Source organism: Xiphias gladius, chromosome 3 (assembly GCF_016859285.1).
Source record: "Xiphias gladius isolate SHS-SW01 ecotype Sanya breed wild chromosome 3, ASM1685928v1, whole genome shotgun sequence".
In the NCBI taxonomy this organism is placed as follows: Eukaryota; Metazoa; Chordata; class Actinopteri; order Istiophoriformes; family Xiphiidae; genus Xiphias; species Xiphias gladius.
Genome location: NC_053402.1, coordinates 4,148,031 through 4,168,030, shown reverse-complemented (window position 1 = coordinate 4,168,030; position 20,000 = coordinate 4,148,031). Strand labels below are relative to the sequence as shown.

Below are 20,000 nucleotides of genomic sequence, written 5' to 3'. Positions count from 1 at the left end.
CTGTAGCCTGGTGCAAAATACACAACTTTCCCAGAAACATTTCTGTGATCCGAGACAAAAATCCACAAGTCTGCATGGAATCCGCCCCTAACCCATCACGACAAGTTCTGTAGTTTTAGCAGTTCTGAGTTCACCCCACAGTGAGCTGTACCACATCAAATGCCGCAGGTGATTTTCTCATAGCCAAATGCAGAATTTATAGTTGAAGATCCTTGGAGAGGAGTGTGAGATGCGAGAAGGGAAAAAAACAGTGAGCGCAACAGGAAACTTTAGGCGGCAGGGGGGAAGGCAGTGGACACACACAATGCAGCGTACAGCAACTAATGATATTAATGCAATAAAAGTAATTCAATGAGATTCATGGGAAACAAAAATGAGATGGCGCGGCATAACCCTATGCATCAAAAATGTGCAAAATATACATAAACCGCTGCAGCTGAGAGAGAGCGAGCACAGCAGGTCCAGCAGCTCAGCACAGACAATGTAGAGGGTGGAGATGGTGCTGACGGAAAAATGCAGTTATAAAATCTTAAAAAGAAATTTAAAGGATAGGATAAGATTTTTTTAAACTCTGTCTTAAAACATCTACCACTACTACTACTCACATGTCAATATGTACTATGAGGCTTGAGCAGTCTGACTGAGACCAATCAGATAATCATCTTCCAAAGTTTCTTATTCGTGTTTCCATTTTTCCTTGCTGAGCCACAATGGAAAAATAGTAACAAAAAGAAGGAATTTTGTACACAGCTGATACTTTGGCTGAACTTTGGAATTATTTTTTCACAGAACGAGGACTGTGGATTTTGTCTCCCATCACTTACACTGAATTGCTTTAAGAAGGGATCTCTTTGCAGCCAGTATGAACAGTAAAGCCACCAACAATGCTTTCAGTGTACATATGGGATTGTGAATAATGTTTTAAAGACAGACTTGAATAAATGTGAACATATCCTGTAATGAATTGGATACTATTGTTACCCAATTCTTTCTAATAATTGGTTTTTAGTTAGTCTATCTTATGTTACTTGTTTATTCATTTTGAGACCTTTTATATATTTGTGTGGTGTTTTAACTCTGTCTGATTTCACTGAGATTTCTGTAGATTAAAGTTAATTCATGTTTCTTTTCTCCACCACAACCTTCGTTGTGGCTTGTGTAAATACCTTCTGTGCTATTTTTATGCCACAACTGCCCCATAGTGACTTCTCATCTGTTTTCTTTGAATATAGCGTTGATTCTCTAAAGTTGTGGAACTGGAAGAATAGTGTCATCAGTACACTTTGTCTGAGATCAGTTGTGTGGTTTTATGTACCATCGTGCAAAAACGTCTTGCAGTGTGAAAAGCACAGTAACCGGCTTTAGTTGCTTCTGTGGGAAACTGCAGGCTGTGACACACACTTCATGTTTGTCATGTTTGAAATAATTTCCTTGCATTTGGTAAAATTGTCACCCTGTGGAAAGTACTATTAGTATTGGAAATCAAATGGTAGTTAACTATCTCTGAAAAACACAACATCAGGTCCAGTCATCAGTTATTCCTTTAATATAAAACATTAACAGAAAGAATATGAAGCCACAACAAAGATGCAGTCTGGTTGAACTAAAGGACATGTCAGAATCTGTATAAATAAAATCAGTGTTCCACATGTATCCTATAACTGATGTCTGCCTAGACTCTGTGACTACTAAACACGAGTTTACACAGCTGGAGCTACAGTGACATTAAAGCCATTCATGGATGCAGGAGACACATCAACATGAACCATGCAGTGATTATGAAGCTGCAGATGACAAACACAGCTCAAGTCCAATGTCTTTAAAAACGTCATTCTTTGCCTTTTGTTAATGAGTAAGGGCATAAGGAGAGTTAGCATGATGGAAAAAGGGACACTGTTGTTTTTTTATTAATAATTTCTGCTCAACAGTTTATTACCTCTGTGGCAGAACAAAGAAGTAACAGTGTGTGAGGGAGGTAGATGTTAGCGAGTAAGTATGACCGTGGAAGACTTTGAACAGACCAGCTCAGGATTGTCTTTTCCAAGGAGAGAAGTCTTCCTTTACATGCAACCCATGGACTGAATCTGTGTGGTTAGAAAAGAGGTCAGGGAGGTCTATTAACAAGGTTTACAGCAGCATGTGTGTGTTGTGGACTCAGCCATGCAGCTCCTCCAACACCACCTGCTGTTAAACTAACACAAAAGAGAATTCCAGCAGACTTTTTATTTGGCAGAGCACTTCTCATGGTGAATTCTGTACATATGATTTATCAGTGAATGATGAGAGTCTTCGGGTCACGGCTGATTCCAACACATCCCACTGCTGAACCCTCCAGAGAGATTGTTGAACAGTACAAAGGAAGACACTAATTTGATGTGTGCGAACAAGCTTTGGCATTAAAACATTGGCTGTGTTGTGTGAATTGAGGATTTAGATTTACTGAAGTGATGTAATTATTTCCAGAAGTTATATTGGCTGCCGTTGTGTCTGGCTGTTGACTGGGATAGTCAGTTGCGGGTTCAGTTTGTTCCACCTTTTCAGCCTGCCCTGGCCCTCCAACTGTCTTCTCTGGCTCTTGTTGCTCACATATGATGAGGTCTGACATCTGGGACTGATACCGCCTCTGACACACTTTCTGATGCTGCAGGTCAACCACAATTGGACAGAAAAATACTTTGAGTTTATAATAGCAGTAATTATGATTTTTAATTAACATAATGCAATTATTTCTTCATTGTTTCTTTTCTGCTTGTATGATATCATGTATGCTATCACCACTATGGGTATCTTTCATGTTGATTATGATTTCTTATAAATGTTCTTTTTTGCCTGTGCCCACACTGCACTCAACTCAGCTCAACAAAAAATAGAAAAAAATACATATACAAGGGGGCAGAAATAAATTATAAGACATAACTACTTTAGGAAGGACTTAATTTTTAAACAAAAATATTACTTTTATATTTTCAGTGTCATATTCTGCTTTATTAATTCCTCATTTGTTGGTACTCTTGTGAAAAAGATGCAAAACAACTTATATGTATAAGTTTGATCAGTACAAATGTGAGAGGGTGAGATAGAGAGACAGGTGATTCTCTAGCAAACAAATCAGTCAAATCTAAAAGATGAAGAAGCCTCTCTTGCTCTTGAGATCACTGTCAGTATAGCAGGAGAGCTTTGTTCCTTTAGTGTATAAACACTACATTTTGGTCTAAAGTTTAACTTGTATTTTTCATTACATGACAATGACTAACGCGGACCTGCAAAATCAACAGCTTTACAGCTATTGCCATCCTACCTGCCTCTTTAGCCATGTAAACAAAGAGATGCACTGTCCAGCGAGTTTAGCGGCACAGACAGACAAGGGAAAGATGCACTGCAGGCAAGCACAGCACCTTAATTTTACGGTTATTTGCTGATATCAAACTTGGAGAGGATGGAACACAAGTTTACCCGATTGCTGTTGCTGAAATTCAATCTCATGTTTTTTAGGTTTTTTTTTCTCTTTTCATGACAAGAGGGATAGTTCCGCTTCAGCCTCTCATTAAAGTTGTAAACATTGACACCCACTTTGACAAGAGCGGGAGGTGGGTTATGGTCCCCCCGCTGCCAAATAATTTCAAAAACTCCTTGGATCTGCACGAATCCCACAAATTACCTATTTGAAATCAAAACAGCAATTGTCACCGAAAGGCAACAAGTTTGCAGGTATGCTAACGAGAGATGTGTGACGTGCAGTTTCTGCTCCTGTTAGTAAGTTATTTAAATAAACCACTGATCTAGGCTCTTAAAAATACTATATATAACCACTGGAATACTTTATATATTATAATATGACATTGTTACGAGCATTAATTTATTAATTATTTAGTGTTATATCACTAGATATAAGACTTGCAGAGTACCTAGAACAAAACAAAGTTGATGTGTGTGTTTAGTTTATGAGTTGTCTGAAACACATTTCATACCAACAAACTTTTTGGAGAGAAGAAAATAAACACTTGAATCCCACAAAAGTTCAGACCAGTCTACTCTATGCCTGCAACCTAGCAATTATTTCCAGTATCGATTAATCATCTGATTAGAATATTATTTGTCAGGTAATCATTTGGTCTATGAAATGTAAACTATATAAAACGTTCATGGCTAGAACTGGTTCAGAATTCAGTTGCCTGGCTTTTAATGGGCAATAATTAAAGGGATCCCAGACAACCTGTCCTAGCACCATTGCACTGGCTTTGTCTATATTTTAGAACAGATTTTTTTTTTTTAATTATTACTTACTTTTTAAGAACAAAGTGGACTGGTTCCATTCTGGAATACACTTCCTATAGAGATTAGATTATCAGCATGTGCCCACTTTTAAATAGCATTTAAAAAAATTTTAGGATAGAATTTTTATCATGTCCCAATGTTATGTGTGTCTGTATTTGCACATACAGTAGATGTACTGTGTATGTGCATATGTATGGTGAAGTGAGTGTACAAAGATATACAGTACATATCTATGCACATGTGTGTGTATGTATGTATATATACACATTTATGTATAAACATTATACAGAATATATTTGTTTTTGTCACCTTGTTTTAGCTGTTTAATATTTAACAATTACATTTGTTCTTGATCTTTATTGTTCTGCTCTGATTTAATAGTTATTTCATTGTGTTTACCTTTGTTTCATTTATAGTTAGGTCCATAAGTATTTGGACCGTGACACAATTTTTGTAATTTTGCCTTTGTACACCACCACAATGGATTCGAAATGAACCAATCAAGATGTGATTAAAGTGTAGACTTTCAGCTTTAATTCAAGGGGTTTAAAAAAAAACATCACATTTAGGAATTAGAGACATTTTATTACATAGTCCATCATTTTCAGAGGCTCAAAATTAATTGGACAAATCAACAAAATTATAAATATAAGGATTATTTTTTAATACTTGGATGAAAATCCTTTGCAGTCAATGACTGCCTGAAGTGTTTAAACCATTTTAATCACAAAATGCTGAGTTTTCCTCCATTCAGATGCTTTGCCAGGCCTTTACTGCAGCTGCCTTCAGTTGCTGCTTGTTTATGGGTCTTTCTGCCTTCAGTTTTGTCTTCAGTAAGTGAACTGAAGACCACAATTGTCTACTGTGGTCTTTCAGGCCTTTTGGTGTTGCTGAGCAGACCAGTTTATTCCTTCTTTTTAAGAATGTACCCAGTTGTTGATTTGGCCACTCCTAAAGTTTCTGCTATCTGTCTGATGGGTTTGTTTTGTTTTTTTCAGCCTATTGATTGCCTCCTTCTTTGGACTGCATATAGAGAGTTCCCATGAAAAGCAAATTAAACACTTGGAATCAACTCCAGACCTTTCATCTGCTTAATTTGTCATGAAACAATGAGGAAACAGGCCACATCTGGCCATGAAACTGATTAGAAGGAAATTGTCCAATTACTTTTGAGCCTCTGAAAATAAGGGACTCCTTGAATGAAAGCTGAAAGTCTACACTTCAATCACATCTTAATGGCTTTGTTTCAAATCCATTGTGGTGGTGTACAGAGGCAAAATTACGAAAATTGTGCCACTGTCCAAATACTAATGTACCTAAATGTATCTTGCTTTATTGCCTTGTGGAGCAATGTGTAACATTTGTTATGAAAAGCGCTGTATTAATAAAATGTGGTATCATGATTATTATTATTACTATAAATGTGAGGAAATAGTGAAAATGCCCCTCCCAAATTTAGCTCTTGCTTGTTTGTTCTTACAGTCTGTCTTACAGTCCAAAACTCAAATACATTCAGTTTTCTATCTATAAAATCAAAGCAGCAAATATTTAATGTTGAGAAGCTGAAACCAATGAAATGTTATTTTTGCTCGGAAAATGGATTAAACAATAATCAATTACCAAAGTTGTTGCAGATTAATGATGATCTACAAAATTGATTACTCCACAAGTTGTTTCAGCTCTAGTGTGGTGCATTGTTGAGTATTCTAGTCAAGTCTTTTATTAGCTTGCTCTAGTGTATTCCGGTCTGTACTCCGTACCTTTGCCATCAGCAGTGACACTGAAGACCCCCACCACGAGCTCTTTGGCCTCAGCAGCCAGTTGGAAGGCAGGATCAGGAAGTGGTGATGGGGTGTCGGGGCTGTCAGTGGCTGGAGACGACCTGTTGCTCCTGATATATACAGAGCACATACACAGGAGGAAGGATTACAACAGGACTCTTACTGCAGAGATATGGGAACTAATAATGTGATGTTGAGCAGTGGACGTTCAGGGTCTCTTACCCGCCTTCTCCTCCAAACAGGCTGGGTGTTGTCAGCACTTTGTGGACATTCTAAAGAGAGCGATAATGTAACAGTTATGAAAGGTTCTGTGACAAAGCTGTTTTAGAAATAACACTGAACCAGTACAGAGATCAGGTCTTCCTGTTACATCAAAATTGGGCTGCAGAGAGAGAAGGCTATTAAGTGTTTTTAGAGGGAGCTGAAAGGGGAAAGAAAAGATGCACCCAAGTAGGATCAGAGCCAAAACATACTGTGTTCAGTCTATTAGGGTAGAGTCCTGTTGTATTGTCTCGGGTCAGGTGTAAGTGTTGACTTCCTCTCTCTATTTGGGTCTGTTCTGGTTGACCATATTTTGGATCAGGTCCCATTATTTGTGTCTTTTTGGACTGGGTCTGTCTGTCCTCAGGTCATTTTTAGATTGGGGCTCCAAGTTTTGAAAATTAATATATGCCCTTTGCATTCAGGTAAACCTTTCCATTGGTCCATGTTGATGAAGATCTCCACTTTTGTTTTCACTTCCCACCTCAGTTCTGGTTTGCATCTGACTTAAGCAGCGGTACTGAGTTCCTATATTAAATGTAGAAACCCTATTTCAATAAAATGAAAGAATTTGTTTTATTTTGGCTGTTTTGGGTAACATTGCATTTGTTCGACATCAAACTGTAATTTATGTCCAAAATATCACATATCCTCTATATGTTGTAATGAACAGAGTAAAGTGTTGTTCAGGCAGAGCGCTTAAATAGTGTCAGTGGCTAATTCATCAGCTGCGTGGCAACCAGCTGATTAGTATCATCTAATCACATTTATACACATGTCTTGAACCATGTAAAACTTTGATTGGATCCAACAGTCTGAAAATAAAAGTGATATATGTGGATGCAACCAAAATACCTCCCTATTTGTTATATAGTGCATTATTTTTGCTGTCCTTCATTTATTTGAGTGTCCAACTACTGAGTGTGAATTGTATTGCGTGTTTATACAGCTTAAAGAATTCTAACAATGTAACAAAAAAGTAGTGTCCATGACATGTACACTACATTCTGCAAACAATCCCACAATGCAAAGTTCCATGAGTCTGAAATCTCGATTAACTGCTCACTATAGAGTAAACTGCTGACAGTCTACGTATATATTGAGTATTATGCGAGTGAATGAGGTTGTGACACAGCCAGTGTCTTTTTTTTATCGTCAGTCTTTTCTGGATACATGTGCCATATAATGTTACCAATGTACAATCAAAACCCTGATATCCTGTAGCGCCATCTTCCTCATTGTACTTCGCAAGTCTTTCAGAGGCAGGAGAAGATAAAACTATACAATATGTATATGTTACTGCTTCAACAATATAGACATTAAATCGTTTTCACAGAAGGGTTCAGGTAGGAACACCATGTACAGTGTTCGGGCTGGTTTAACATACTGTGCAGAGAGCTGCAGTGTGTCCTTCAGCCGCTGTGGGGCAGACTGGCTCCAAAACAGTTTGGGGGGCTGATAACAGATGGATATGTCTAGAACTGTCATGGAATTATTGATTGGCTCAGAGCGCAGTCTGCTGAAGAAACTGCATGCAGTGTCCCAGTCTGCATGGTTTATGCATTGTGACTTAACATATGCTGATTGTCATGGAGTGATTTCCCATTTATTTACAGTCTTACAGGCCTATTATGTAAAAATGAATTTTATCACACTCCACTGGCAACCACTAGGAATCATTAAAAATATAGCTCTTATTTTCCAAACAAGCTTATGACACAGATGTTTTGCTATAAGCCAGAAAAACTATAAATCTTAAATGTAAAACCTTTCCCCAGACACCTACACCTTTGAAGGTGATCTCTTTTTACTGACCTGCCCCTTCTTAAAACTGAAATAGGTGCTAAGTCATAGGAATCATCTTACAGACCTGAGATTCTTTAAAATTTATAGAATAATTCATGAGTGATTCTTGATAATATTAATCATAGCACAATTGCAAAATAGCACATAAGAATAAGTATTCTAAAGTAATTTTTACAGAATCAACATTCAAATACATAAAAGTATAAATCTGGTGTTATTTAATTTCTTATTGTCAACAATCCCACAAAAAGTCCAAACTAACAATGTTTGAGTCTGTCTTTCAACACTTTCTGACTTCCCTACACTGACTGTGACTCCCAAGTACCAAGCACACTGGTTCCCACTGAAAACATAAAGTTTATAAAATCAATCCACAAACATATAGTTTCATTTTTAAAAATGTTCAGTTAGTTCCTAAAAGAGCAGCTCACTGTAGGTTTTAACAAACACACGGAAGGAAATAGTGCATTTGTTGGGGACTATTTTCAGCTGGCGATTAATCCACATTTGGTGCTCTTGTGTATTTCCAGCAGCAGTACGATTTATATGGGATTGAGTCAAAATAATCTACAGTGTGTGTGTTAATGGTAATGAAGGAACATGTTACCCAGCACAACAGTGTGGCTCACTGATGTGTTTTTAATAATTTTTGGACAACAATGGAACTCTATGGCACAGAGGAATAAGATATATATTATTATATATCAGGCTTTGATACACACAATACTTGATGGTAAGATACATTTATTTTTGGTTTGTGTGTTTTCACTGGATATGTTGACAAAAAGAAAAATATATAGAATTTGGCAAGCTGTAATAACAAAATGGAAACTGTGGTCTTTAATGTCAACACAGAAAACCTAATTTAAACAAAATAACAGGAGGGAGTTGACAGACAACCACTTTTTATCGGGTATGTCCAGTTAAGAGTTGTACCTGAGCAAAGCACAGTAGTTTCTTGTTGGAGATCTCCAGGTGTTTCCTGCTCATCTCTGACTTCCTCAGTTGGCAGTCAATGCTTGTCAGCCTCCTGTTCAGCTCCAGCACCTCCTCCTTACAAACACACACACAGAAATACCCACTAAATAATTTGTGTCAGTGTGTCCACTTGTACTCAAATGATTTTGTCTATGAAATTTTTATGAAGTAAGAAATAGTGCCTTGCTCAATGCATTTTTCAAATGATCCAATGGGTTTTTACATGGGTTTATATTGCTTAAAAAGATGATCCAACCACAATGGAACACATGGTTTTCCCTGGACAGCAGCAATATGCTTTAATCGCGTAATGTATGAACCAACTTCTATTCTGTAAATACAATATCTAAAAAAACTTTTTTCAAATTTTTGTCAGTTTATTTGTACAGTATAACAGCAGCTTTGTAATAACACAGAATAAAGCAGAGATACGTGGTGGTCCTCTGCATAGCCTGAGGATATAGGAGAGGGTGTGACTTTTTTAACATTGAATTATTTTTAAATACTGACTTCAGATTTGTTTTGGACCTGCACACTGTAACAATGCTGTTTAAACTCTACTTGACAATCAACTATGCTGAAGTCAAAACTGTCTTACGTGAATATGTTGAGGTTTACACAGATAAACAGCTGGTGGAGTTAATTCTCTCGCACTTTGTTACTTTTTTGCTTTTTATTGATACACCAACTTTTCCACCCCAGACGTGCATAAAAACTTTTTTGCGATATTTTAATTTTTTTTTAATTTCCAGAGAATCCATTCTGTTTTTTTATGTGCAAATTGAAAATGTGCATAAAATCAGGTGAATGGAAACACACTGAATGAAGGAGGAAGGGGAAAGAACTAATGAAGTGAGGAGAAAAGAAAAGGAACAGGGACGGAAGGAATAAAAGAAGAGGGAAGAAGAGGTAAGAGCTAGGTACCAGTTGATCAGAGCATATATTTAAACATGTGTTGCAGCAGCTGTCACTTTCTGTGGTACTCAGAGGAGGATGGTGAAGAGCTTTCAAAGACTCTTTGTACTAATTTCTGTTTTACTCTTATCTTCTTTGTCACTGGGCAGTGCTTTGTCTCATAGCTTATTCCTGTTAGGCATTGCGCCAGTGTACAGACAGAGGATTTACCAACTGAGATGAAAAGCAACAGGTAGTGAGGCAGTAAGCCTGAGAGCCAGAGGAAATAAATACAAAGCCTTCTTTTCATCAAAGCAGGCTGTGAGTAAAAACATAGAGTTAGGTGGATCAGTGAGTAGGGCTGTTAGAAATGCAGCTTGATGTATTTAACAGAGACAAGGCTACAAAATTGGGCAGCCAACTGCAGGGCGTCCAGCTTGTGATGTAGGATGGAGGGAAGACAGAAGAGAGGAAAAGCTTTGTTCAGTTTTTTTAACTCCACATAATATCAAACAGTCAATTTTTGGCTCTGGGCTTGAGTCCATACAAGTTGTTGAGGTTGTTCTTACACAAAGTAGCTTTTGCTGTTTTACCTCCTGTCTGCAGGGGATCTATGTGATATTGTCCAACAGAAACATAAATTCAGACAGATCAACTATGAATCAAAACCTACACGATTTACCGGAGTACTGTAACCAATGGTATAGCCACTTGGATCAAGCATAAATCCAGCTGAACTTTGCACCTTCCTTTAGACCTCTGAATAAGATTTAATTTCCATCTGGTATTAACATCTGATCTGTATCCTGATGTCTAATCTGGATAAGAAAAAAACACACGTTAATTCAGGTGTTAAACCGCACATATAACACTGCAATCAGCCAGGCTACATCGGGGGGTGATCTGGTTCACCCTGTGATCAGATCTCAACCAGGGGTATAATAGCACATGTGCATTTTATCAAGTGAAAATGCATTTCACATGTGACTTATGAACATGTAAATCCCTTCTAATTTCCACCTGTGAAAACATGAATTTCATATGTACTTTTGTATAAAATAAATGCAATCTGTACAGTGTGACCACATTCTTAAGAAAGAAATCACTTCAACAAGCTAAAAGATCAACTAACTCTTCCTGCTATCTCAAGCTGCCCTTCAAAAAGTTATAGACAAGTCCTACTTCTGCAAAGGAAAAATTGGTAGACTCCATACAGCGGCATCACATCCTTTGACCTAGGAAGTTTGTTCACAAGTCCACCAACCCGCCTACTTAATTTGCATATTAAGATTAATACAACTAGAGTGTCCAAGTATCAGATCTAAATACTAAAAGTATTATTAGCAAAATATACTACAAGGACCAGTGTTTAGGATTTAATGGCATCTACCGGTGAGGTTGCAGAATGCAAGCTACGGAATAACCCTCCCCTCACCCCTCTCTTTCCAAGGGTGTAGGAGAACCTACCACTGTTGGTTTTACGTTACCTTCAGGTAATGTACAACTGCGAAAGGCCTTTTCTAAAGCCAGTGTTTGGTTTGTCTATTCCGGGCTACTGTAGAAACATGGCGGTCGAACATGGCCGGCTCCGTGGAGGATGACCTGCTAATTTAATTTAAATATGAAGGGCTCATTCTAAGCTTAAGAAAACACAATGATTCTTAGTTTCAGGTGATTATACACTAATGAAAACATAATTATGAATATTATATTCCATTTCTGCCAATAGATCCCCTTAAATCCTCCACACTGGTCCTTTAAAGTATCAAAAGTAATAGTACGCATAATGCACTTACTCAGAGTGTTATATTATTACATATTATATTATATCATATTATTGGATTATCATTATTGATGCACTAACATCTATTCAGCATTTTAATGTTGCAGGTGGCCAACGTTAATTTAAACTACTTCATGTATTGTTGAGTATACATTTTCTTTGTTGATCGCATGTTTTGTATGTAATTAGAATCTACAGTAACTAGTAAAACTGAAATGCAGTAGAAGTAGAAAATAGCATGAGATAGAAATAGATGAGTACCTGCTTGACACTTACCTTGGTGGCTTCCACTCCTCGTTCTTGCCTTTTGCTGGCAAGCTGGTTCTTCAAGTCTGTGATCTCAGCCTCCAGCAGCTGGATAACTACCTCGTAATCCTGCTCAGCACCACTGGCCTGCCGCTGCACTGCCTCTGCCTCGGCTGCCTGCAAACGACTCTTCAGACGAGTGTTTTCCTCGACAGTCAAACATGCTTTCTGAAAAAACAGAAACTTCTGTGGTTAATAATAATAATGATAATAATGATAAATAAATCTAATCATAAAAAACTGAAATGGCACTGGCATTTACGTAACTGGTTTCAGCATCTAAAGTCATGTAAAATAACACAGGTGTGTCACTTTGGTAACACTTTTCTGGCTCATCTCTCACCTCTGAGGTCTTCTGCAGCTCCTCCTCCAGGGTTTTCTTGCTATGCTCCATGTCCTTCAGCATCACCTGCCAAGAGAGGCAGCAGATCAAGCCCAGGAGGATTTTACAGCTTTAACATCAGGACAGTGGCTCTGAGCCCTCTGTGGCTTTCAGACTACATAACAGAGAGACCACTTCCTTCAGCCCTTTTCCAGCTGGTACATTTCATTTGGTCAAAAAGGACTTGTGTACATTGTCTTCCAACTGAGCTTGTGGGCCGAGTGCCACCTTAGTCTTCACTCCCACAATGTCAGTCATTCAGCAATTCTTAGTCATTTACATGTTCTGAATCTGCTACTAGCACTACACGTCTAAAATGCAGGCTGAAAACACACCTACTTTGTCAGAAATACGACAGTGGAGCGACTGGTGTATCTGTTTACAGCAGCCAAACAATTGTGGGCTGAGAGGATTCATCACCTCATGTTGTGTTAAAAAATAAAAAAGATGACGGTCAAAGAGGTTGTATGACACAATAATACTGAACTTATCATCAACTGTTGTCTTCCACATCACATAAAATGTACTCAGCACCAGCTTTTGTCTTGCATGACCCATCCAGTCCTTCCCGTCTTTATGTCAGTTACATGGTAGGATGCCCCAAGAGAATCTTTGACAGATAGTTTAGTGAATTACAATTGCTTTATCTAATTATGGCTGTTTGGCGGTCACACAAGCTTTATCCAACTACCATTAGTTTGTGTGAGTGTGTGTTCACCTTGAGCTGCTTCATCTGGTTCTGCAGCTGCTTCACCTCTGTCTGAAACTGCTCCATCTCCTCACTGCTGTAGCTGCATTCTGATTCATATGTCTGCACACGCACAAACACACATGCATGCATGCACACACACACACACACAAAACAAAGAGATTTATCTGTTTAAAGCTAACCCCATTATGTATTTTCTAATCAGTCTATTTCTTCCACCAAGTACAATGTCTCAATGTGTTACTTGGTGCGGTTTTGAGTCAGTTTAATAGTCATAAGCCTTGGGATGTTGCTGGCATATGAGAGGCTGTGAGAGCTGCTTACAGGTGAATGGAAGGCCGATGTGTCCATCAGACTGGCTGCTTCATGATAGGAGAACATGAAGGGACCCGCTCCTAAATCCAGCTCCTCGAGGTTGTCCTGGAAGGTGATTCGGGTGGCCTCCACAAAGTCTGAGAGTCAACAGACAGGCAGAGAAAGAAATTTTTTGCTACAGAAAAGCCAGGGTAACCATGGCTGCTAAGAGAACAATTAATACATCTAAAGGCAGAAATGTTTAATACAGACAAACGTAAAATCTCAGAGATCATTAAGAGAATATGAAGAACTGAACTAATACATCATTACCCATACAATATGGGATAATAAATGTCCACTGATACTATTCATTTATGTCATCAAGTTAAAAGAATCTTTACTTTTATCTCTACTTTCAGTTTCTGCACGTTTTTCAAAGCACAATGTGCTTAATTCAACGATGCACGCCCTTTTTCTTTAGACCTTATCTATACTGCTGAAACAACTGGAAAGCTTTAACACTTGTTTCAACACTTAAAAATATTAAGTCTGACATGATTAAGAACATTTAAAATCTAAACTGCTTGAAGCCAAAACTCACACTGACATTGAAGGTAAAGAAAAACCTCTAATCGGAATTAATAAATAAATAGGTGTTAACTGTGTTGGTGGTCTTGCAGTCACCTCCTAGGAATATCATCAGATGTTGTTCAAAGCTTATCTGTTATTCCCAGGTTCAATCAATGGGTTTTGAATCAGTTTGATGGTGTTCCATCACAAACAGGAAACTCTGCTCTAGTACAAGTCTAATAGTGATGACTCACCATTCACAATAAAAATTCAAAGTGGCAAAGAAAAGATATTTGGGCCCAGTGAGAATCTTAATACAAAACAAATTGATCCAAAACAGTCTAGTTCAGGAGGCCGTACAGCAGCTTGATTGTTGCAATTTTGTGAAGCTCAGCCACAGGTGAGGTTTTTCAAAACTAGATGAATGGCAGCGTTTTACATTTGTTGTATACAAATTGTTTTTGCACTGTAACACAGAAAAGCTTGTAAGCTAGTCACTTTTATTTGAAATTTGAATTGCTGGTTGAACTTTGGAAAGAAAAAAAACATTCAGAATATTAAATATCAGATCTTTAATGACCTGTAATACCCTGTTCACAGGGTATGTATGGTTCTTGTCATTAAGGGCTCATTTGGCTCAAACACACAGTTTATGGTTGTAAGATTCCACTATTAACTTTATACTGTGCGCCTAGTCTGTGTTTTATCATAGCCACCTACACATCATGGCTTTGACAATTTTATTTGCATCTAATTGAAATGCCTGTACCATCCTGGCATCTGGACTTTTGTGAGACAAGTCAGAATTTGATTTTTAGCAGTAATTTGATCAAAACATCACTTGTATTTCTAGATATAGATATGGAAAAAACATTAAATTAAGTAACGTGTGCCCATTAAATAAACTTTGAAGATTTAGATTTTGACATTTATTTATGCATTACATTTATTAACAGGCTCCTGCTGTCAATGAATATTTACATGTGTGGACAGGTACATTCGTTGGAGTCATAGAAATGCTAGAAAACCATGACCAACAGCCTAGGTACAAACAGACACAGCTGCCTCACAGTTACACAATGTGACACCATGTTACACCAAGTGACGCAACCAGTAAGTGACATGCAGCCATTACTGTGATTTGACAGGATTTCAACTCAGATCTTTCATATTACTGTTGACACAACTGGATAGGTGTGTGACTTGTTTGTGTGTGTGTGTGTGTGTGTGTGTGTGTGTGTGTGTGTGTGTGTGTGTGTGTGTGTGTGTGTGTGTGTGTGTGTGTGTGTGTGTGTGTGTGTGTGTGTTTGTAAGTGTGCTTCACCTCCATAGGCCACAGTGCCTTGTGGGTCTGTGGTCAGATTCTGTCTCAACTTCTTTCTCTTCTCTTCTGTGACATCCAATCCAAGGAAGGACAAGGCCTGAGAGAGACAGAGACAGAAAGGTAAAGGAGATAAAGACAGAGAGGCACATAGAGATTTTTTTTTTTTACCATGGAGCCATCATAACATTACTTCCGATGAAGTACTACAGTATGCCTATGTACATTCATCAAACAGCAGCACTCTGCATGCAATTTGTGTTACTGTAAAAATTATAAATCATGATATTCTTTCAATCTTGACCAAAAAGTGTTTCAGCATTTACATATGCAATGTTTGGGTTTGCCTACTGAGAGTTGTTGATATACATGGATTGGACAAAATATTTGAAAAACCTCTCAGTATAACAAAATACAAATCAACAGCAGCACAAACTACATTCGACAAAATGACGCTTAAGTTCAATCAACACCTCTGTAAAACAGTTTCGACAAAAACTGAACATTATAACCTTTGTGAGCGTACGATTAATCGCAGGACTCTTGGAGTAGACTGAATTAGTTTTAGCTAAGTGTTCCTAATAAACTGTCAGCTAAATGTATATTTCCATTTTACTTTAGTTTAAAAACATTCAGTTAAATTCATTTTATACCTTGTTTGCAGGTTTCTGCACAGAGCTATGTTTATAGAATAACTCTGGTTACATTCTATATTTTTCTACATTAATGGGCTGGGGGCTGAGTCTGGGGCCGTAGCCAGGATTTTAGTAATGCTGAGATTACTGGTCCAAATTCTTCCAGTACATCCTGTAACACATTCCCATCTATGATTAGCTACTAAGTAAGTTTTTAGAGCTGCTCCTTTCCTTTTTAATATTTCATATTTATAAAATATATGAAATTTAATTAACATATCAAATTATACACTACAAACTTTATCTATTCAATTATACAATTACACTTTAAGGTTAAAGAGCTCAGAAAAAAATGGAAATCATCATCAAAAAGTGAACGAGGTAAATTCCATCTGCTGAGGAAGATCGTGTGATATGTTAAGAAGCACCAGAACAGATACTGAATGCACTTTGCGGTGAGAGTGATTTCTAAACTGCTGTTTTATTGAAAACAATTGAAGAACGAAGAATGAACCCCTATACATACATCTTTTACATTTTTTTTCATATTTAATCTGTTAAAGCCCAACTGAAATCACATTCAGTCATCCCTTTGATAGTCAGAAATCAGTTAGTATAGTTTTTCATTAAAGGGAAGAAAAAAGGACTTTGGGGAAATCATTTCAGCTTATTGGATTGTTGTGTCTGTGTTTGATTGACAGCAGCTGTAGGGGCATTCTACACATTCACTGTGTAGATTGGAAAAAGTATGTGAATCCCTCAGCTAATGGCACCGACAAAAGCTAAGTGGAGTCAGGAGTTACCAAACCTGGAGTCCAATCAATGAAACCAGATTTGAGGTGTGGGTTGGAGCTACTTTGACTTATAAAAAATGCTAAAAAATTTTGAGTTTGCTGTTTACAAGAAGCATCTTCTGATAGTGACTGTTTCTCACAAAAAAGAGATCACAGAGAACTTACAATCAAAAATTGTTGATTTGCATAAAGCATGGAAGTGTTACAAAGTCATCTCAAAGAGTTTAGATATCCATCAGTCCATAGTCAGACAAACTGCTTATAAATTGAGATGATTTATTTCTGTGTATGCTCTCCTTAGAAGTGGGAGCCCAGCTAAGATGACTCCAAAGGCACAACACAGAATGCTCCATAAGGTAATTAAGAAGGCCAGAGTAACAGCTAAAGGCTTACTGGTAATAGACAACCACATAGACAACCACCAGTTTTATCCATTAAGACATATTAAATGTATATTTTAAAACACCCTGAAACTGGTTTTGTGTGAGTTAAACCACCAAAAATCTGGCAGTAGATTCCACAGACACATTGGCCCATTTCAATCTTTGAACCAGTGACAAAATTTTGTTGAAAAGCTGACCTTTATACACTGTGCATGGCACAACAGTCAATCCCTGTCATAGCCATCTATTGTTTGAACCTTAAGCAAGGTTCATATACAGTAATATTCATAAATGCCTGATCTCTCAATGTTAACAAACACACCAACAACCAAACACTGTATTCTGTTCAGTACTTCAAAATGGTTGCTTCTCTCGCCATTCCTCTTCACTTTTGTCCTTCATGACATTTCCTCGCCTATTACAGTATCTCACGGTGCTAAACATATCCATAATCCATCTTTCCCTCTTTCTATTTTGCATTAGCAAAGGAGCCAACAGATCAAAAGAGAATTGTGCATGTATGCAATTTTTAAACTTTCTCTGTCTCTCTAATCCCATTAATGAATTGGTAGATTAGGGTCAACCTATGCCTGAGCAGGGTTAAGACACAATTAAAATCAAAGCTGAATAATGATAACAAAACTGTTAAGAGGGCAGAGACACACAGCCAGAGAACAAGGCAGAGGAAAATAGAGAGCAGAGAGATAGGAAGCTGGACGGCAGGGGGTGAGAGGCAGAGAAGACAGAGAATGTGTTAATAGGGTAAAAATAACAAATGAATATTGCAAGTATGATAGAGCAAGCAGACACCAACTGTGAGAGAGAGACAGCAATAACTAGATGAAGAGAGAGGTTGGGGGTGGGGGTGAAAAAGTGCAACTATGAAAAAGTTCTAAATTAATTAATCAGTTTGAGAAAAATCCTTGGTGTGAATTTGCTTAATATTTTTCTTCAATAACCTAAATAAATTAGTGTAGATATATAAATATTCTGCAGATACAGGTCAGGAGCTTCAGTTAATGGGAACATCAAACATCAGAATGGGGGGAAAAGTGAACTGAATGACTTGAGCATGGCATGATTGTTGGTGCCAGATGGGCTGGTTTGAGTATTTTTGAAACTACTTATCTCCTGGGATTTTATTCTTTTTCATTCTGGGAAAGCACTTGATGATAAGAGAGGACAGAGGAGAATGACAAGACTGGTTGAAGCTGACAGAAAGGCTACGGTAACTCAGATAATCACTCTTTACAACTGTGAAAAGCATCTCCGAATGCACACGCATCCAACCTTGAAACAGATGGGCTACAACATCGTTGGCATCCACTCCTGTCAGCCAAGAAAATAAATCTGAGGCTGCAGCAGGCACAGGCTCACCAAAACTGAAAAGTTGAAGACTGGAAAACCATAGCCTGGTCTGATGAATCTGGATTTCTGCTGAGGCAGCAGATGGTAGGGTCAGAATTTGGCGTCAACAGCATGAATCCATGCCTTGTATCAACAGTCCAGGCTGGTGTAATGGTGCGAAGAATGTTTTCTTGGCACACTTCAGGCCCCTTTATACCAATCAATGATGGTTTGAATGCCCCGGCCTATCTGAATATTGTTGCTAACCATGTACAAACCTTTATGACCAGTATTTACCATCTTCTAATGGCTATTTCTAAGTTCTATATGAAGGCATCTTGACTTGCTTGAGGTTCTTGAAGACATTTCACCTCTCATTCAAAAGGCTTCTTTAGTTCTAACTGACTGGTGAGGAGTCCCAGGCATTTAACCTCTTGTGGGGTCGTTAATACATTGAGAGTCGTTGAGGTCACATGTGAGTTGTTGACCCACCTGTCCAACTGGTCAGTTGTTAGGGTCACATGAGTCATGGCGTGAATGGGTGTTAAAACTGCCTGGGGAGGGATCTCAAGACTAAATTGTAAGTGGCTGATAAGTGGTGTCATAGACCACCTCCTCTGTTAAGTGATGGTCATTTCAGTTTGATGTCAATGGCTTCTTTCACTCGTCTTTCAAACCATTGGTCTTCTCTGGCCAAAATGTGTACATTGCTGTCCCTCAAGTGAGTGTTCCTTGTCCTGCAGATGTAGGTGGACTGCTGAGTCCTGACCTGAGGAGTTGGCTCTCCTTTGTTGTGTCATGCGTTTGTGACATGGTTGTTTTGTTTCCCCAGTGTACAGGTCTGTGCATTCCTCGCTGCATTAAACTGCATACACTACATTGCTCTGTTTATGTCTGGGTTTTTTGTCCTTAGGGTGGACAAGCCTCTACCTCAGAGTGTTACTGGGCTTGAAATGCACAGGGATGCAGTGTTTGCTGAAAATCCTCCGGACTTTTTCCAGATAGTCCAACATATACTCCCAATGTAAGGAATGACAAAGTTGTTCAGTTTATTGTTGTTTTCTTCTCTCACTGTTCTGTATCTTTTTGTGGTTTTGACGAAGGCCCAGTTTGAGTAACCACATTTTAAGTCCTTCCCTGATGTGCTTTCACTCAATCTCCTTCCCCTCTCGATTGTGGGCACATTTTGAGCCTGATGGGCTAGGTATCTGATAACCCCCAGCTTGTGCTCCCTTAGGTGATGAAAATCAAAGTGTAAATACTGATCTTGTGTGTTTGGGTTTTCTGTATACTTCAAAGTTGAGGCTTCTGTACTCTTCATTTACACATACATATATACATACATACATATATACATATATACATATACATACATACATATATACATACATACATATATATACATATATACATATATACATACATATATATACATATATACATACATACATATATATAAATATATACATACATACATA

At 38.0% G+C, this 20,000-nt stretch overlaps 2 protein-coding genes across 2 annotated transcripts in view; one reads left to right on the top strand and one right to left on the bottom strand.

The window, feature by feature from the left end:
* The window catches only part of rrn3 (RRN3 homolog, RNA polymerase I transcription factor), a 23,272-nt gene extending 21,656 nt beyond the window's left edge, over positions 1-1,616 (top strand). The window contains exon 17 of the mRNA XM_040117885.1: positions 1-1,616. This exon is cut by the window's left edge and continues 809 nt beyond it. The gene's annotated coding sequence lies outside the window, so the exon portion shown is untranslated.
* A 487-nt stretch (positions 1,617-2,103) lies between these two features.
* The window catches only part of si:dkeyp-72e1.9 (syntaxin-binding protein 4), a 69,446-nt gene continuing 51,549 nt past the window's right edge, over positions 2,104-20,000 (bottom strand). The window contains exons 14-22 of the mRNA XM_040116663.1: positions 15,367-15,463; positions 13,500-13,627; positions 13,185-13,277; positions 12,428-12,493; positions 12,055-12,252; positions 9,060-9,176; positions 6,279-6,328; positions 6,036-6,166; positions 2,104-2,641 (exon numbers count right to left, since the gene is read on the bottom strand). Coding sequence (XP_039972597.1) covers positions 2,583-2,641; positions 6,036-6,166; positions 6,279-6,328; positions 9,060-9,176; positions 12,055-12,252; positions 12,428-12,493; positions 13,185-13,277; positions 13,500-13,627; positions 15,367-15,463 — 939 coding nt within the window. The 3' untranslated portion in view covers positions 2,104-2,582. The remainder of the gene's footprint in view (positions 2,642-6,035; positions 6,167-6,278; positions 6,329-9,059; positions 9,177-12,054; positions 12,253-12,427; positions 12,494-13,184; positions 13,278-13,499; positions 13,628-15,366; positions 15,464-20,000) is intronic.